The sequence below is a fragment of the Rhamphochromis sp. 'chilingali' genome (assembly GCF_963969265.1).
Source record: "Rhamphochromis sp. 'chilingali' genome assembly, chromosome: 17".
Classification (NCBI taxonomy): Eukaryota; Metazoa; Chordata; class Actinopteri; order Cichliformes; family Cichlidae; genus Rhamphochromis; species Rhamphochromis sp. 'chilingali'.
Window position 1 is genome coordinate 8,393,745 of NC_137944.1, and position 16,253 is coordinate 8,409,997.

Consider the following 16,253-nt stretch of genomic DNA (forward strand, 5'->3'; position numbering starts at 1 on the left):
GAGGGAGGGTTAGGTTTGCTGCACAGAGGAGCTGGGGTACCTCGACACACCACATCCTCCAGATGCTTGTGTCCATCCTGCTCTATGGGGTTGGCACGCGTCAGCTGTGGCCTTGCTGATTGATTTTGCTGCTGGGCTTTGACTGGTGCAATGGAAGCAGAAGGAAATGCCTCTGCTTTTACCAGTCTTTGCCTCATGCATGATTTTGCCTTCCTCGTATGGGTCCCATCCAGCTTACAAGAGGCTGGGTTGGGTTCTTGGTGGATAAACTTAAGCTTTTCCTTCTGAGCCTCCTTCACCTTCTCTGGCAGCTCCAGCGGGGCAAGTTTCAGGGGTCGTCTGAGGGCTTGAATCTCAGTCTGGTTTTCTACGTCAGGCTTCGGAGACTTGAGAGCTAACAAGTCCAGCTGTGGCAAGCCTTCCTCGGTAGGCAAGGAGGTCACAAGGTGACCCGCTGCCTCCCTTTCATGGCCCGGTGTCTTGGAGTTGCGGCCCTTTTTAGCAGCTGGTCTCAAGTTTTGACCATTCCGATGCAACGTGGTATTTTTAGCTTGAATAGTCAACATTTCTTCTTGCTGCAAAACACCATGAACAAAAGACACGTTATTGACTCAGATGAATCATACAATAAAAAATAATGTGACTTCTACCAGTTAGAATTTTGAAAAACAACTTTTTAAGAAGACGTTTGATGGCAGTTGCGTTACTCTAAGGATGATAAATCATTTCCGCAGTTAGGCTAACCCATACCCTTCTTTAAACTGAATTTTCAGCTGTTTTCTAAGAAGAAAATCACAAAATATGCTTGTTTGGTATGTGGCTGAAACATGTTCTAACTCCAACCGGGTCTCTGATGTCTCGGTGGATGTTAGGATGCTCATTAATGTTAATATGGGCAGTAACTGGGAGAGCCAGGTATCTCTGTAGCTCTTAAAAGCTCATTAGGATGGCTGTTTCGAGGAACTGTTAGGCTCAAGCCATTCTGGAAAATAACTGAACACCTGGATTCGGATCTATTTATTAACGACTGATTAATATTTACAACTGCCAACTTGAACATCTATAATAAACTGAGGAACTATTTGCTTACTTACAGCATTGGCTGTTTTAAATTTAGAAAGTCATCAATACAGATCCCTACTTTGCAGTGAGCGTTGGCTGTGGTCATAAATACACTTAATGGTGCTGTCACTGTGATCAGCATGGAAATGTAATGAAATGTTAACACATTTGTTTTTCAAATGCTGCACAGTGTCCTTTAGAACAGTGGCCACAAGCCTGAAGGCTGGGAGAACAACAAAAGGCCGTGAGATGAATATTCAGATGGAAAATCAGGAAGTTTGTGATACACGGAATGATTCCGTCTTTAGATCTATACAGTTTTTTATATACAGTTTTACTGTATACAGTGAATCTTATTAAAATATTTTTTTAGCACATGAAGGGAAAATTGCTCTTTATATGACAGAAGAACTGTTGATGACTTTACTTTGATCATATCTGCACATATAACTAAATTAAATAAATGCAACAGACAAAACTGTCTCTCAACACATCCAGTAAGATAAATATTTTCTGTTTTCATTCTTAACTTCAAAAGTTCCTCATTCCTAAGGCTTTTTAAAAGTTTATTACACTCACATCACACGCTTATGCTGCTGGGTTATTACTGCACACCAGAAATAAATAAGCTAGTACAGTTCACACGTCTTAGCTTGGGATTTTTTTTTAATTATTAATGAATTAAAGAAACATAGAATGAGAAGCAACAGATTATACTGGAAATAGTGCCTGCTCGACCAACTACACTCAAAAGAAACAAAAAGGCTTACTTTAACTAATTCAATGACATATAATTTTTCCATGTAAAATGTTCAATTTAATGAAATCTGATCAAATGAAACTTAGTTGATTGGTCTACTTTCAGTTTTTGCCGATCACATAATTTGAATAAATAAACTTTTGGTTTTTTGGAAGTTTTTTTTCGTTGTTTCATCTGGACAGTTACTGTAAAGTCATTGCTTATTATTTATGCATTATTAGAAGGTGATCTAAGACATAACTGTAAAACATGACTACATCTGCACATGCACGTTGACTTTCTCATAGATAACAAGTCACTGATGAGAATCAGTGTAAGGATACTCACAGGTTTAGCAAACATCTCTTGCTTGAACTTTTGTTGAATCATATCTCGCAGAGAGGAGCGTTCTTGTTGTCCCTGCTCCGTTGGACCGTGCCACCCGGGTGAAGGCAGTGCCACTATAGTTGCAATGGATTTTAGCAGCCTTAATGTCATTATACAGATTAGGGTCACAATAAGGCACAGTGATCTCTGCTGATCTCCAGCTTAGCAGCCAGTGTCCACACTCACTCTGAGTTCTTCTTGTTTGTTTTCATTCCCCCCAGCAGGATTTTACGCTAATAAAAAATGAGTAGCACCTTTCTGCTCAAATTATGACTGAAAAGTAGCAGTTATTTTCATTTTTCACTGACCACCAGATGGTGCCAGAGACAACCTTTAAAGAGTACTGTGACCTCACTTTTGCATACATAACAGGGCCAGCTGTGAGCTGCAAGAGACCTGCAGAAATTTGATTCTAACTTATCAAATATTAATATAATCATAAAACAAACCATGTTTTCCTCCTAAATAACAGTAAGTTTCCATTTGCACACATTATAAAAGAGCTGCTTTGCATTTTAAGATTCCAACACTTAACACATTACTATCTGGAAAATCTCTGAATACTCACAATATTATGCCGCATACATACAGCTGGAGCAAACAGGGAGTTCTGTGACAATTCGTAACCGATTGAGCTAAACATCACACAGCCTCGCGTTACATGAAGATAAAGGTGACACTGACGCAGGCTAAATTCACAGAACCTCTCTGGAATGTAAAAACGTCTGTCCAAGTTTCCTAAAAACTGAGCACCTGAATGGTGATTCTGCTTGAATTATTAATTTCATTTTGTTTTCATCTCATATGCACTGTCACAAACTGTTTGGGGTCACTAAGAAATGATCTTGCTTTTAATGTTTTCATGTTTTTACATGCAGATGCATTCAGTCTCCTTTAATCATTGATCATTTTTAATGGAATATTGGCACAAATGTACAGCAGCCATGGAGTTTTTGGTTGCTGAAAATCCGGTGGAACATTGTGTTACCTAATGCAAGTTTATCAGGGTAAAAGGCTGATCGATCATTAGAAAAACCCTTTTACAATTATGTTAGCACAGCTGAGAACTGTTCTGCTGATTAAAGAAGTCGTCAGGCTAGCTGAATGTCCGGAGCGTGAGCAATTACAAAAACAGAGTCATCTTCATTTGTTTTAAAGAAACAAAGGATATAACTCAGCGGACATGACCTAAAACATAAAAATTGTATGATATTACTTTATACTAGTCCCTTCTTAGAAGCTAAATGCCTTTAACCAATGCAGAAAGAGAAGTAGGAGACAGAACTAAGCATGAATCCCTTACAGGTTCTCAACTGGCAACATCATTAACATGTAGCAACGTATCCATGAAGCCACAGTCTCATTGTCAACAGTGAAAAGGGACGTATTGCATTGACAACTAGAGTGCTAAAAGTCTGCAAGGAGATCCTCTGAAGAAGGCAAACTTTTAAATGCTTATTTCTAACCTCGTCAGTTTCTTAGGACATTTATCTGATGTGATCATAGCTCCAATTCACTTTGCAACTCACCCAATTAATAGATTTTCATAAAAAAAATTCTCCAGACTTTTGACCTTACCCCTATGTCGTTATAAGAAACTAATAATGCTGCGGCGCAAACAGCGTTATATTCATATAAAGCTATTTGGTGATATATATATCAGACTGAACGTATGACAGATCATCTGGTTTGAAGAGTCACACATTTACTTACCAATGTAAGACGGTTCCTTTTGGTGATACTATTACATCATCTGCAGTTCACACAACACATTGTGGGATTAAAAATAAGGTGGGCAAAGAACAGATGTTTTTGTTAACTGAATTCAGCTGGCTGTGGTGTGGATATGTGGCCAAAGCTGAAATTCCTCTGATGTTCACTTCAGGCTGCCTCCACTTCACTCCAGAGAGTCACTGAAATGGACCGAGCAACCTTTATTTTTGTAGCCCTTCTTAATGAAATGATCAGGAAAAGCATCCTTTGTAAAATTCTCCTAAATCCAACATGTGGAGCGACCCACTGTGGCAATCCCTTGTAGACTGTCCAACAAGTTTTAGTTTCAGTTTTGCTGAGTGAAAGTCTGGTATTGTGTTAATCTGTAACTCATCTCAAATAAGCAGTTTGTGTCTGTGTAACAAACGCTCTACAGTTTATGGATATAGCTAGCTAATCAAGCCTGCTAGCTGTCTCCCAATTTAACATACTAATCCAGCCCCTTGTCCCATTATTTGTCCCATTTACTCCAATAAAGCAACATGTGGGGAGGTCAAAATGCTAACGTTGAGGCTTCAAAATTCAGAATTAAAATGAATGGGTGTTGTCATGTGTTTAATTCTATCGCGTAAATGTATGTGGTTTAAAACCCAGTGTAATACTTTAAATAAAGCCCGCCCACAAAAAAAATATCAATTTAACTTCACTGATTACAAAAAAACAAAAGGAAATGTAAAAGAAAATGAAATTTACTGCATGATTTGTAACCTTTGCATTACCTTAAGAAAGGGGCGCTGAAGGTGCTGTGTAGACATGTCTGCTATATTATCAATCTTCACTGGAATTACACTTTAATCCCATTTCTCTTCACTTCACACGTAATTCTTCTCTTTTTCAGTCTAAATATCTTGAGACAATCAAGACAAGACAATGATGTGCTGTGTGCTGCCTGCAGGAATATTTGCAGATCGTAATCACCCTCCTTTTGCAGCTTGGTTTAAATTTTAGCTCTATTGCTCCGACATCAGCCTCATTCACTGTATTTAGAAGCAGACTTTTCCTAAATGGATGAGACTTGTGTGAGATTAGTTGAACCATCAAATGTACAGACAGACTCAATCATCTTTTTTTTAAAAAAATCTCCTGTTCTCCATTGTCTTGTTCTCTTGCATCCCTCCCCTAAAAACGAAATGTCAGCACCTGCTTATTGCATCATATTATTGGTGTGGTGGAGTTGGTACCACTGCAGAACAACTTGGCTCTGCTTACATGATTATTTGAGATGCAAAATTACAGGCTTACCGCCAAGAGAAGGCCTCAACGCCCCTCTGCCACTGTTCTTATTGTGTCGCCCTCTGTGTTGCCTGACGTTCAGGGCTGACAGTATAATTACTACGGTGTGGGAAGAGGATAAAAAGGGACGTTTGTTCATTCTCCCACCTACTAAACATCCAGCTGCACCACATGAGCCACTCACAGAGAAGAAGGTGGCGACTACCAGAAATCCTTCATAACATAAAATTGAATGCTTACAAGCTGTACCTTATTACTGTGTCATGTGCAGAGGACTAAACTTACTAAAAGGTTAAGTCCCAGGCGTCTCTGGCTCTTAAATAGTTTTCATCGTACTTATCTAACAGACAGTTCAGAATTTATATTTAAACAAATGTGACTTCTCCTTTGTGGAGTCCCTCAAGGCTCAGTCCTTGGACACCATTCTGTTTCCTATATATGTGTTGTCTTTGGGTGATATACTTTACAGTTTTAAAGGAATTTCCTACCATTTCCTACCATCTCAACAGCTTCTCCTACCTCAGCTCATGTTTTTATGCTATCACTAATTGGAAGTGTTTAAATTTCCTCGAACTCAACTCTGATAAAACTGAGGCTTTTGTTCTCTATAAAGAATCTTGGTGTTATTTTTGACTGCTGTCTGAATTTTGAAACTGGAAATTTGAGTGCGCACTTCAATTTTCTCCCGTCTTGACAAGACACATACTTGTCTTTTGTATTTCTCAGTCCTCTCTTGGTTGTCAACTGGTCCAGGATGCAGCATCTAGGCTGCCAACAGAAACTAGCCAGTAATCACATAGAACCAAATGTTTCTGTTATATTATCCTGGTTTGTTTCGGACCAACCAAGTGCTTGTTAGAAACAGGGTTTTTTTAGAATAGTTATGTTATTTTGTGCTTAGTTAGGATTGGTGTTTGTTTTTGTTTCCCCCTATTGTGTGTAAATGGTTTGGCCAAACCACTACAAAGGTGACCCTCCTGTGTCTTTGTGTTTAGGCTAGGTTGCCAGTTAAGTTGTGTCTACTTTGTTTGTTTAAGCTTCTGGAAGTTACTTTTTTATTAGAGTTATATTTAGTTGACCTCTCTTATGGGTCTACTAATTATATTTTGAACTTTGTCTTTCTGAACTTATTGTGGGGGTTAAAAAAAATTTTAAAAGCCCATTTCTGAAGACATGTTTCCTGTGTCTTCTATGCTTTTGCTGCTTGGTCCCTCACATGTGTCTAACCTAAAGCAAAACCATACCACCAAACATGAATAAATGAAGAATGGAAATTACCATCATCTTTTCATTGCAGTGTCCTTTTTTGCTTTCTTGTCATAGGAACTGGAAACAATGTCAAATAGCCAGTTAGGCTCTATGCAAAGCTGACCTTGGAACACCTCTAAATCTCAATAAAAAAGCACATAACCTTAAATATTCTTGCTAAGTATCTTTGTTTCTACTCATTTGTTTTCTAAAATGCACAAATTTGGACGGCTAGTTTTTCCCCATGGTTTTAGTTTTTATAATAAATTAAGCTATTATTCAGCTTTAAGCAGTCCTGGAAGTGATATCAATAATCTCATCAGGAAGAAACTGAATGAGCATATTTCTCAATAGGTTAATATAATCCCTTTAACATGGACACTTACGGAAATAAAGTAAAACTTAAATATTTTAAGCACGGGCATGGTGATTTGGTTTGCATACAATTATCATTTATTTTCTCCTGCAGCTGAGATTTGCTCTGATCCTTGCCTGACCACCCAAGTACTTAAGACCTCTCTCTTCATAGTTTTAATTCTTAATTTTTTTTAACCAAATACTTTGGTTGCTTCTGGCTTAGAACCTTCTCTAAACTTTCTCTTAAAAGATAAATCAACAACATGTTATAAATTTTGAGAAAAACTGATCACAAATTAGTTTGATAAACTTGCCTGCAGCTGTTTAATGAATATGTAACAATGAAACTCCCCGGACTGGATTTTGTTCTCGAAATGAAAAACTCTTCTTGGATTTTGGTAAAATGACTTCAAAGTTGGAGATGTTAAGCACTTACAAGAAGACAGAGGCTTTCAGAAGGAGGCTCATCATTTTTATTCAAGTGTGTTATGGCTTCACCCAGGCTGTTCAAACCCAGTGAGTCACCCACACCAAATCATGCACACACACTCACCAAAAAAAAAGGAAAGAAAGACAAAAGAAAACATACAAATGTAAAATATTATGTAAAATGTTCATTGCACTCTGAACAAATCTCAACGATCTCTTCTCTAAATGTTGAAAAGAGAGCCACACCAGAGAGCACTGTACAGACATCAGTTTCAAAATTGCAACAGAGGACGTCAGTGGCCTCAAACCACATGATTACCAGCAAGATGGGCTATAATCTCCTGTAAGGAATATGGTACATGGTATTTTTTTGTTCATCAGACCTACAGAAGAACCTATTGCAAAGGATATTTCACAAATAGAAGTTATGGAACACACTTTCTATTATTACACAGATAGTAGTGCAATTTGTGTCTCTTTGTCCCTGTCGTAGATAAACATGGCACTGTTGACAGAGAAATGGCCTGCACATACTGCCACATGCAGTAAGGAACACCTGGAAGCCAAGCATGGCCACATACGGGATGCCGTAAAAAGAAGCAGCAGCCAATGACCAACGGGAATCAAATCACCTCCGTATCGTATGACCCCACGTGGCAGAAGACAATATGCAGCCGTGTTTGTCTGGTGAGAGCAATGGCGTGTGCGGCTGTTTCTCCGTGCCGTCTGCATCTGTTACAGAGTAACATTCAGTCGAGGACCATCAGCGTGACATGTGACGTGGTGGTTGAAAAATCAGAGTAATATGAACGCGTGTGGGAGGGGGATGAAAAACGATCTGACTTGCAGCTCATGAAGATTAAATGAGTTAATTTGTTTGCTTCTTCCATTCAAAAAAAAAAAAAAAAAAAGATCCATTATGGCTGATACATTCCCCAGAAATGCTGCTTGGAAAGGTTTTACTGTGAAAGTGGAAGCAAAGCAGATGCCACTGATCACTTAGTGAGCGTAGATATTTGGTTAACCCTATCAGTGTTCTGGTAATGATAGATCTCGATAATGGTAACGATCATTCTGGTGTACTGCATTCTCAGAGTAACAGGTGAGAGGAGGAAGCACTGAAACGTCTCAACAACAAAGTCCAAAAAGAACAGTTGTTTTCTCTTCAGTGTACTCTTCAAGTACATTCAGATAACCTTGAGCTATATTAAGGTTTCATATTATCAACAAATCCCCCAAAGAGATCAAAATCAATGATGCATACAGCTGTCTCACTATCTGACCTTATATATTTTTGTGACATTAAGCTGGAATTCCATCATCCGCTTCCTTGGTTGATTGGGATTATATGACTAAGTAAAATGGGGGAAAACAACAACAACCACAAAAAGAAAACGGGGGACTTGGAGTAAGAATCATGAATCATCATCACCCTAAGCTAAGTTTGTTTGTGCATTTTGGATGGCTGATTTTCTGGCCCTGCTCTTGTCTCAACGCTCTTTAGCTAGAAATCTATCTGCCAAGCATCAAACAGCAAGCAAAGTTCTTAAGGTGATAACATCCAAGAAACCTTGGGAGCTGCATATTTATCTTGGGAAAGAGTAAATATTGTTCTTTTGTATAGATCAGTAGATCTATTGATCTATACATGACTCCAACTGTAATGTTAAACATGTTTACTGGAGAATCTTTCTCACAACATATCCTTTTTCATTGGCAATGTACAAAGATATTAAGTAGCTGTTAGCTTAAAACTGACGCTCCTGACTCTCAACGTTGACTGCGGGGTTTGTGTGTTTTAGCTTGCCTCTTATAGCTCAGTGACGCCTCATTGAGGCCACCCTAATTGAGACTAGGAAAAATACGTGGTTACTCTGTGATTGTGTTTGTCAATCAATTGAAAGTAGTTGCAGCAACCAGCTGGTTACCTAACCTGTGTTAGCCTGGGGGCCACTTTCAGTTACAAGGCGATTTTGTATTTTGCAGTAAAATGACAATTTATCATTTTATCAGTTTATTTCTATATTATCACAAACAGATGTTGGTATGTAGTTACCAGCTTGACCCCATTCAATTGCAGACTGATAGCAACAAGAACAAGAGCTCCATGTTATTGCTGATACATCAGGGTCGCTTTAAAGATGGCATCTCACTTCAAGTGGTCGCGGACTTGGTTGCACACAGTCACAATCAATTTGTCATGTCGCCATCTCTAACCACTGAGTGGCTGCAGCATTAGCTAATTGAAGTACCCACATGCTACCAAACATAGCTAAATATGGTTTTAAGTTGATAATGTCAGCTGATTCTTTCAAGTTCACAAAAAATAGCTGATGCAGCTTCGAAAATAGGCTGTATCAGCTTTGCGTCAGTATTTACCCCTTAGCCGTAAAAGGCTTTTGGGGTATTGTCATTACCCTGCTGTGTGGGCGAGCAGATGGCGTGAACACCTAAGTTTGTGAATGAGGTAAAAATTGATGCCATAGGTGTATTTACTAAAAAAAAATCTCAGCCGAATCTGAATCTCAGTGACCTCAACCCCAAAAGTCAGACGTCAAGTTTTCTGAAAATCTTGTGAATGCAACAACTTGATAGTAAGGTGACGTAGGATTCTAAAAACTGCTAGCATAGTTGTGTCTTCTAGGAGGCTGAGGGGAAGCATTGGCTATGGGTAGTGTTTTTAATTAATACTATAAGTTTTCTGTGGTTGTGGCCTGTTGTGGGTTATGTTGAACTTTCCATGTTATATCCTTTAAACCTGTCAAATAATCACACTCCTTGTGTTTCTTGCACCATCTGACTTCATTGTGGGAGGTTGTGGCAAAGCTCAGCAATTATCTCTGAAAGCACAGTGTTACTATTACTGAGGAGTAGCGACCCAGCATTATGAGAAGGATACCCAAGCTGCTATACACCACAATAATCTTTTGAACCATTATGAGATGATTGTGTCTTTTAAAAGTTAGGAAGTGATTCAGTCTGCTTTGTCAATGAGTGAGTGCCTGACTCTGCGTGGTGGGGTTCAGATGTTGATTTCCTTATCATCATACGACTTATCAGGACTGAAATCTGTCTCTATGTAACCGCATCTGCTCTATTGTTAGCCCGAAGCCAGACTGCTATAGTCTAACAATAGATTTGGTAACGTACAAACAGATCTGCTGTTGAAATGTGCCCACTTTAACAGAAACACTGACTGCTGTTTCTTCAAGGCACATATGCTGATGTGTAAAAATACATATGCATCTCAGCCATGAAAAGGCTTGTTTTTTTATTCCAAAGATTGTTATCTAAATATGCTGTACAAAATGTTTAAAAGCCAGTAAAGTTCCAATAATGAAACAATGCTTTTAGGGCTTCTCTTAGACTCCATGCCTATGTTTGTCACGACTGAATAGGATCCATAGCTTTTTACCGTTTGCCCAAACAGAATGGCATTCACCTTGTGAGGCATGCTCAGCTACCCAGGAAATTAATAAAAGCCTGTTAAACACAAGGCTGCAGAGAATACTGAAGGTCACGCTTTAACTTGAAAGTTAAAGTGCAGAAGTTTTACCAGGTTTCCAGGAGTATTCATTGATTTTTACATGACATAACCTGCTATGGGAATAAAAAGGCTCCCAGGCCTGTGCAACTTAAAAAAAAATTCTCGCCATCCTGCTCCATACTTTACAAAGAATATACACTTAAATTTACATTTGCATGTTAAAATGCATTTTCAATTCTGACTAATTTACATGATGGAAATTTAAACACATGTGAATTGGACCTTAAAAACAGGCTGGTAATCAACATGAACATCCAGAGTTAATCAAGTATTTCTTAGCCTCATGGCAAGACACAGGCGTCAGGGAGATGATGTTTCTAAGTTGCATTTCTCTGAAAATTTCAAAATGAGAATTTGATATGTACATCGGTTTGTTTGGCCTGTGCGCTTGGACTTCTTGGATTGCATTCATCACCTACAGGAAATCAAGAAAAAGGGGGTTTCATTGAAAATTTAAATCTTTTTTTTTCTTTTTTTGAATTAAAAGTCATAAAGCGAGGTAAATAACTGCTGGGATTTATCAAAAGTAATGTTCATTATTTGGTAAATCATTCTTAATTGTTTGTAATTAACATAGTTATAATGGAAAAAATCGATCTGCCCATTGAAGTTCATGCACTTCCTCAGATCAGCCTTTCGACAACAAAAGAATCCTCCCTCTCCATTTTCTTCTACTGTTATTTTACTGAGAGTGAAAGGATCATCCTGGTGTTATCAAGCTTGCCTTATTCACAATCTTGAGCTGTCCCCTCCTATTAATTCATTCTCACTATTCAGCTTTTCCCTCCTTGTTGATGTGTTTATCACCTCGTGTTTCCCTAATGGCTCCAAAGTGTATCCAGATCTCAAGAGTTGTCAGTTCAGATCTGCATGCCTCCCCGTCACTGTTTGCACTCGGGCTCTCAGTCCTACGTGGTTACATTTGTGCAGGTTTCAGAAGCACGCTCAGGGTTAGCTGCTACAGGCATGCATCATGTACTATTCAGGGCTTTGGAGCATGCTCATATGTGTCTGTAATTAAACATACACTGCTTCTAAATTCAGATGGAGTAATTTAATTGCACTTATCAAAAATTCCACCCTCTGGGTCCGCTTACACTCATCAACATCACGGCACGGTAATGCCAGCTTCATTAATCTGACTTAATTTGTGATTTTCAAACATCCTATAAATGATCTTTTCTCAGCTTAACTCATAGATCCCCATCTTGATAGTTGTGACCGACATTTCCCATAATGCTCCAGTTTACTTGCCATTAAGAGACTGAAAATAAAAGCTGGCCATTACTTCCAAATATCGACAGGGGGTGCTGACTCCTCTGGTTGCAAAAAGGACTCTGTGAAGTTCACGTAAAAATGAACTTACTGCTGATTTATGATCTCAGTAAAGGTTGTCTTGAGCTTAGGATCTCAATAGTTTAACATGATCATTATTTTATCAAATGTGGTTTCATTTATAGAAAAACAAATGATAAAGCAAGGTATACTTTGCACATTGCTGATGTCTCATTAAAAAAAAGGGTGATGTCATCGTGAATTTTCCCATCTTCTATTTAGAGTCTATGATCTTATGGTGCTCATGAAGCTTTTCGAGGTATAGAAAAACAACCCTGCTGATGTCAGAGTGATGTTATTAGGGGTAACTTTTATTTTTATGTTTTAGCGTTAGAATTTGTAAAAAAGTCACCATTCGAGGTCAAATGAAAGATAGGTTTCATTATGGAAAACATAAGAGTCAGTTGTTTCCGGGTATTGAGCCATATGAGAGACTAAGAGTCTGAAATTGTGCTGCATCTTTAGTAAATTGAGCAATATTTTTTTAGAATCAGTTTTATGTGTGCCCTCCAAATGGCTGGAAGCCAAAGCACTGAATCATCAATTTGTTATACAGTTTGTGGCTGCACTGGATTGTTATCCATTAAGGCAACTCCTACTACAAAAACCTGCCTTTAAAAACATTTTTAACCATATTTGAATGCTAATTATCTGCGCAAAATCATGAATGCAGAGAGAAGCCTCTGCACTTTAACTGAACTCATATTTAGCATGAATGTCAGCGGGAGGGAAAAATCATTATCAGACTCTGGGTACGTTAGACCCCAAAAGTGGAAAGTCTGTCTAAATGGAAAAGAACTGAGGGCTGATTTGTGTGTGTGTGAAAATAAAGCTTTTATGGCCAGATCTGATGTTTCTAGAACAGGAGGAAATATCAATAACCGCAGCATGATCCTTTCTGATCAAAGACAAACAGATGCCTTTCACACAAATGTTCTGGAAAAGAGACGCAAACAATGTCACAAAAACCATGGCATACTATTAAATGACAGCTAATGCACATGCTAATATTGGCAACAGTATTTTGGCTTGATGTGTCGTGAATCCGTTTAAATACATGATTGCTTATAGAAAACAATACCTGATGCTTTAAGTCACTTTAAATTCTCTGTCTGCAGTGAGGCAATGGAAACATACATAACGGTAAATGCTGCTTCAAGTTATGGTGAAACAACTCCCTTTGAAAAATAGCATTTCCCCCAGTGTGCATCATTTGGTATGTAACCAAAGGTTAATATATCAATTTCTGTAGTGTAAATCTGTAATAAGGAAAAGTCTTGCAGTTTGTGTTGTTTGGTTCTTAAATGGAGCAATCTCTTGAAAAAATAGACATCCATGCTTCATGCTTTGCATCCCCTTGTGTCCGCGCCTGCTGTTCTTGAATAGTTTCCCAAGAATACTTCGATTTCATACAACCAAACTGGAGGGAAAAAGTGCTGAAATAAGATTTGGTAAAGGAGCAGCATTGGAAATGTTTGACCTTGTGTATAAAACTTATGGTCCTGTGGTTGTTGGGGTCTAGATAGATTTCCTTCTCCTCATGAGCTGGTGATTGTCTGTGAAGCTGTGAAGGCCTGGAGACACCGAGCTGATGGGCGAAGGGAAGAAGCTGTTTTTCAAGGTGCTGGGCGAGATCTCCTCAATCCTATAGGAAACCGAGTGAAAGTACTGGTTGGGGTTCAGCTGTGAGCTGAATGAGTTCTTGTGGGAAAAGGCACAGCCCAGGCCTCCCATCCCCGGGCTAGGGCTGTCATGCGAGTGATAGTGCATACAGGAGCACACTGACTGCAGATCAGTCACTTCTGCGTGGTATGGCTCCCGTCGCCGCCGTGCCCGGTGCAGCGATTCATCTTGGATGTGGATGATCATGCTGTTCCGATTGCCGGCGAGTGAGGCCCGTTCCTCGGCATCCCGCCGCTCATCCTCACTATTCATAGTCAGGAAACGGAGCACCACTAGATTGAGGAAGGCCCCGATGACCGTAAGGCCCACCAGGATGTACATGAAGCTAAAGGCCACATAAAGGGGTTTCTTCTGGAGGGCCCGATTCTTTTGAAGGGCCACAAAGTCCCCAAAGCCAATAGTTGTTAATGTGATGAAGCAATAATAGTAAGACTGGAAGAAGCTCCAGTCCTCATAATGGGAGAATGCAGCGGCCCCGATGCACAACGTGCCAATGCAGGAGAAAAATCCCACCGTCACCATGTTCTCCATGGACACATCAGTGATGCGCATGCCGCAGCACTTCTTGATGCGTTTCAGAAGGTACTTGACAAAAGTGTTCATCCTCTCGCCCAGGCTTTGAAACATGACAAGAGTCAAAGGGATTCCCAGGACGGCGTAAAACATGCAAAAGGCCTTTCCTGCATCGGTCCCTGGCGCCGCGTGCCCGTAGCCTGAGAAGAGAGCAGAAAGACAGCAGAAATTAGTGATGCGGAAAGACGTCAAGTCCGGGCTGGTTTTGATGCCACCAGTGCTATTGTAACTGTATACTCAAAAAGCCCCAGATCAGCTTTTGTTGACAAACATGACCAAGCAAGAAATCTTCTAAAGAGTCTGCAAGCAGTGCCAAAAGAGGTATTGAATAGGCACATGCCACAGAAATGCGTCTGCTCATTAATCTTATTTGGGCTCAAAGATTATGGCAGGAGGGACGTCCAATTAGTCTGAAGTTTCCGGCGAGGTAAAACAGTTTGGAGGAAGGATTGGAAAAGAGTCATGGGGGAGCCAGTGAAGCTTTTAGCTTAATTAGACTTTATCTTTAGACCACAAGCTGCTGACTCACACACAAACAGACTATTGGAAATCAACCTGTGGGGCAAACAATAGGATTGATACACCATATTCAACTGGGTTTCTAAATGAAGTGTAATTGATTTTAAGTGCATGAATTGTAATTGAATGTTACTTCATAGACTGCAATATGAATGAAACTTGTAGAGCGTCATATTGATTATCTCTCCTCTAGCAAAGCCTTTAGCTGCAAGTATTAAACACCAAAGTCCTAGCCAAGATACACCCACCATCAGTTGGCATGTGTATCGCTTCAACAACTGACCTTCAAACAGAGACATAATATTTTTGGTGTACTGTATACATAAAAAAACATTTAATGTTCTGTGTTTTGAATTTGAATTGTGATTCTGTCTTTTCCCATATGCCCGTCCACCCACACAGGCATGTGTTTAGCTAAGGCTGAAAGCAAACTTGGCTGGATCAATCTGATTTGCAATCGAAGCATTTATATTTCCATATGCAATGTGTGTTCCTGACCTGAGGTTTCATTAGTGGACTTTAAAGAAATGCATTAAGCAAGATTTCAAATGTTGCCTTATCCTATGGCAGAGTTTAAGTGGTTGAATTTTTTTTTTTCCAAACTGCACTGTTATTATTTTTGCGCGTAATATGAAAGGAGCCGAGTGCACTTAAGAAATTAGAATTAAATTATCACTAAACAGCAACCTCCCATGCTATAAAAAACAGCCAGTATGGTGCTGAAAGTTAAAGTTCTTCAAACTGAGGCTAACTCCAAAAGGGAGCTAATGACAACCGATCCCTCTGGCAAAATGATCACTTTTACACCAGAAATAAACAGGTTCACAGCAAATATTCTTGGTTTCAAATGCCAATTGATAAGACCACTGCTGGTGGTAAATTTTTTAATATGTCATTCTTTAATTATTTATTCAGTTATGCTTTATCAAGCGTCAGCATGTTTTAAGCCTATTCTAAGCCTAGCCTATCTTTGCTAGCTAAAATTCGCATTGCATTTATTATTACAGTGAGTTTATGAAAACACCTTGCTAACCTAGCTGATTAGTTTGATTTATGGTTCTCAACCAATCAATAGCTCTCATTGGATTTATGTATCTTTTGGGGGGTTTTTTTAGTTTATTATTTCGGTTTTATTGTTAGCATACTCTAGCTTCAACCGCTCTTTTATGTAGCTTTTTTGGGTACAATCTAAAAAATTCCACAGCAAGTGGGTTGGCAAAGTGGAGCACTGAGCCATACAAATTAATAAATAAATAAATTAAATAATTAATAAGAAGATGAAGACCAAAATGTGAGAAAAAGCGATGTGGATACTAGCAAAACAATGCAACCGTAAATAAATCCAAACATGCAAACAAGCAGATATTT

The 16,253-nt window shown here is 39.0% G+C and overlaps 1 protein-coding gene across 1 annotated transcript in view; it reads right to left on the reverse strand.

Moving 5' to 3' along the window:
• Window positions 1-13,618: 13,618 nt before the first annotated feature.
• Window positions 13,619-16,253, reverse strand: part of kcnk9 (potassium channel, subfamily K, member 9) — a 43,475-nt gene continuing 40,840 nt past the window's right edge. The window contains exon 2 of the mRNA XM_080863531.1: window positions 13,619-14,506. Within this exon, the coding sequence (XP_080719657.1) occupies window positions 13,629-14,506 (878 nt within the window). The 3' untranslated portion in view covers window positions 13,619-13,628. The remainder of the gene's footprint in view (window positions 14,507-16,253) is intronic.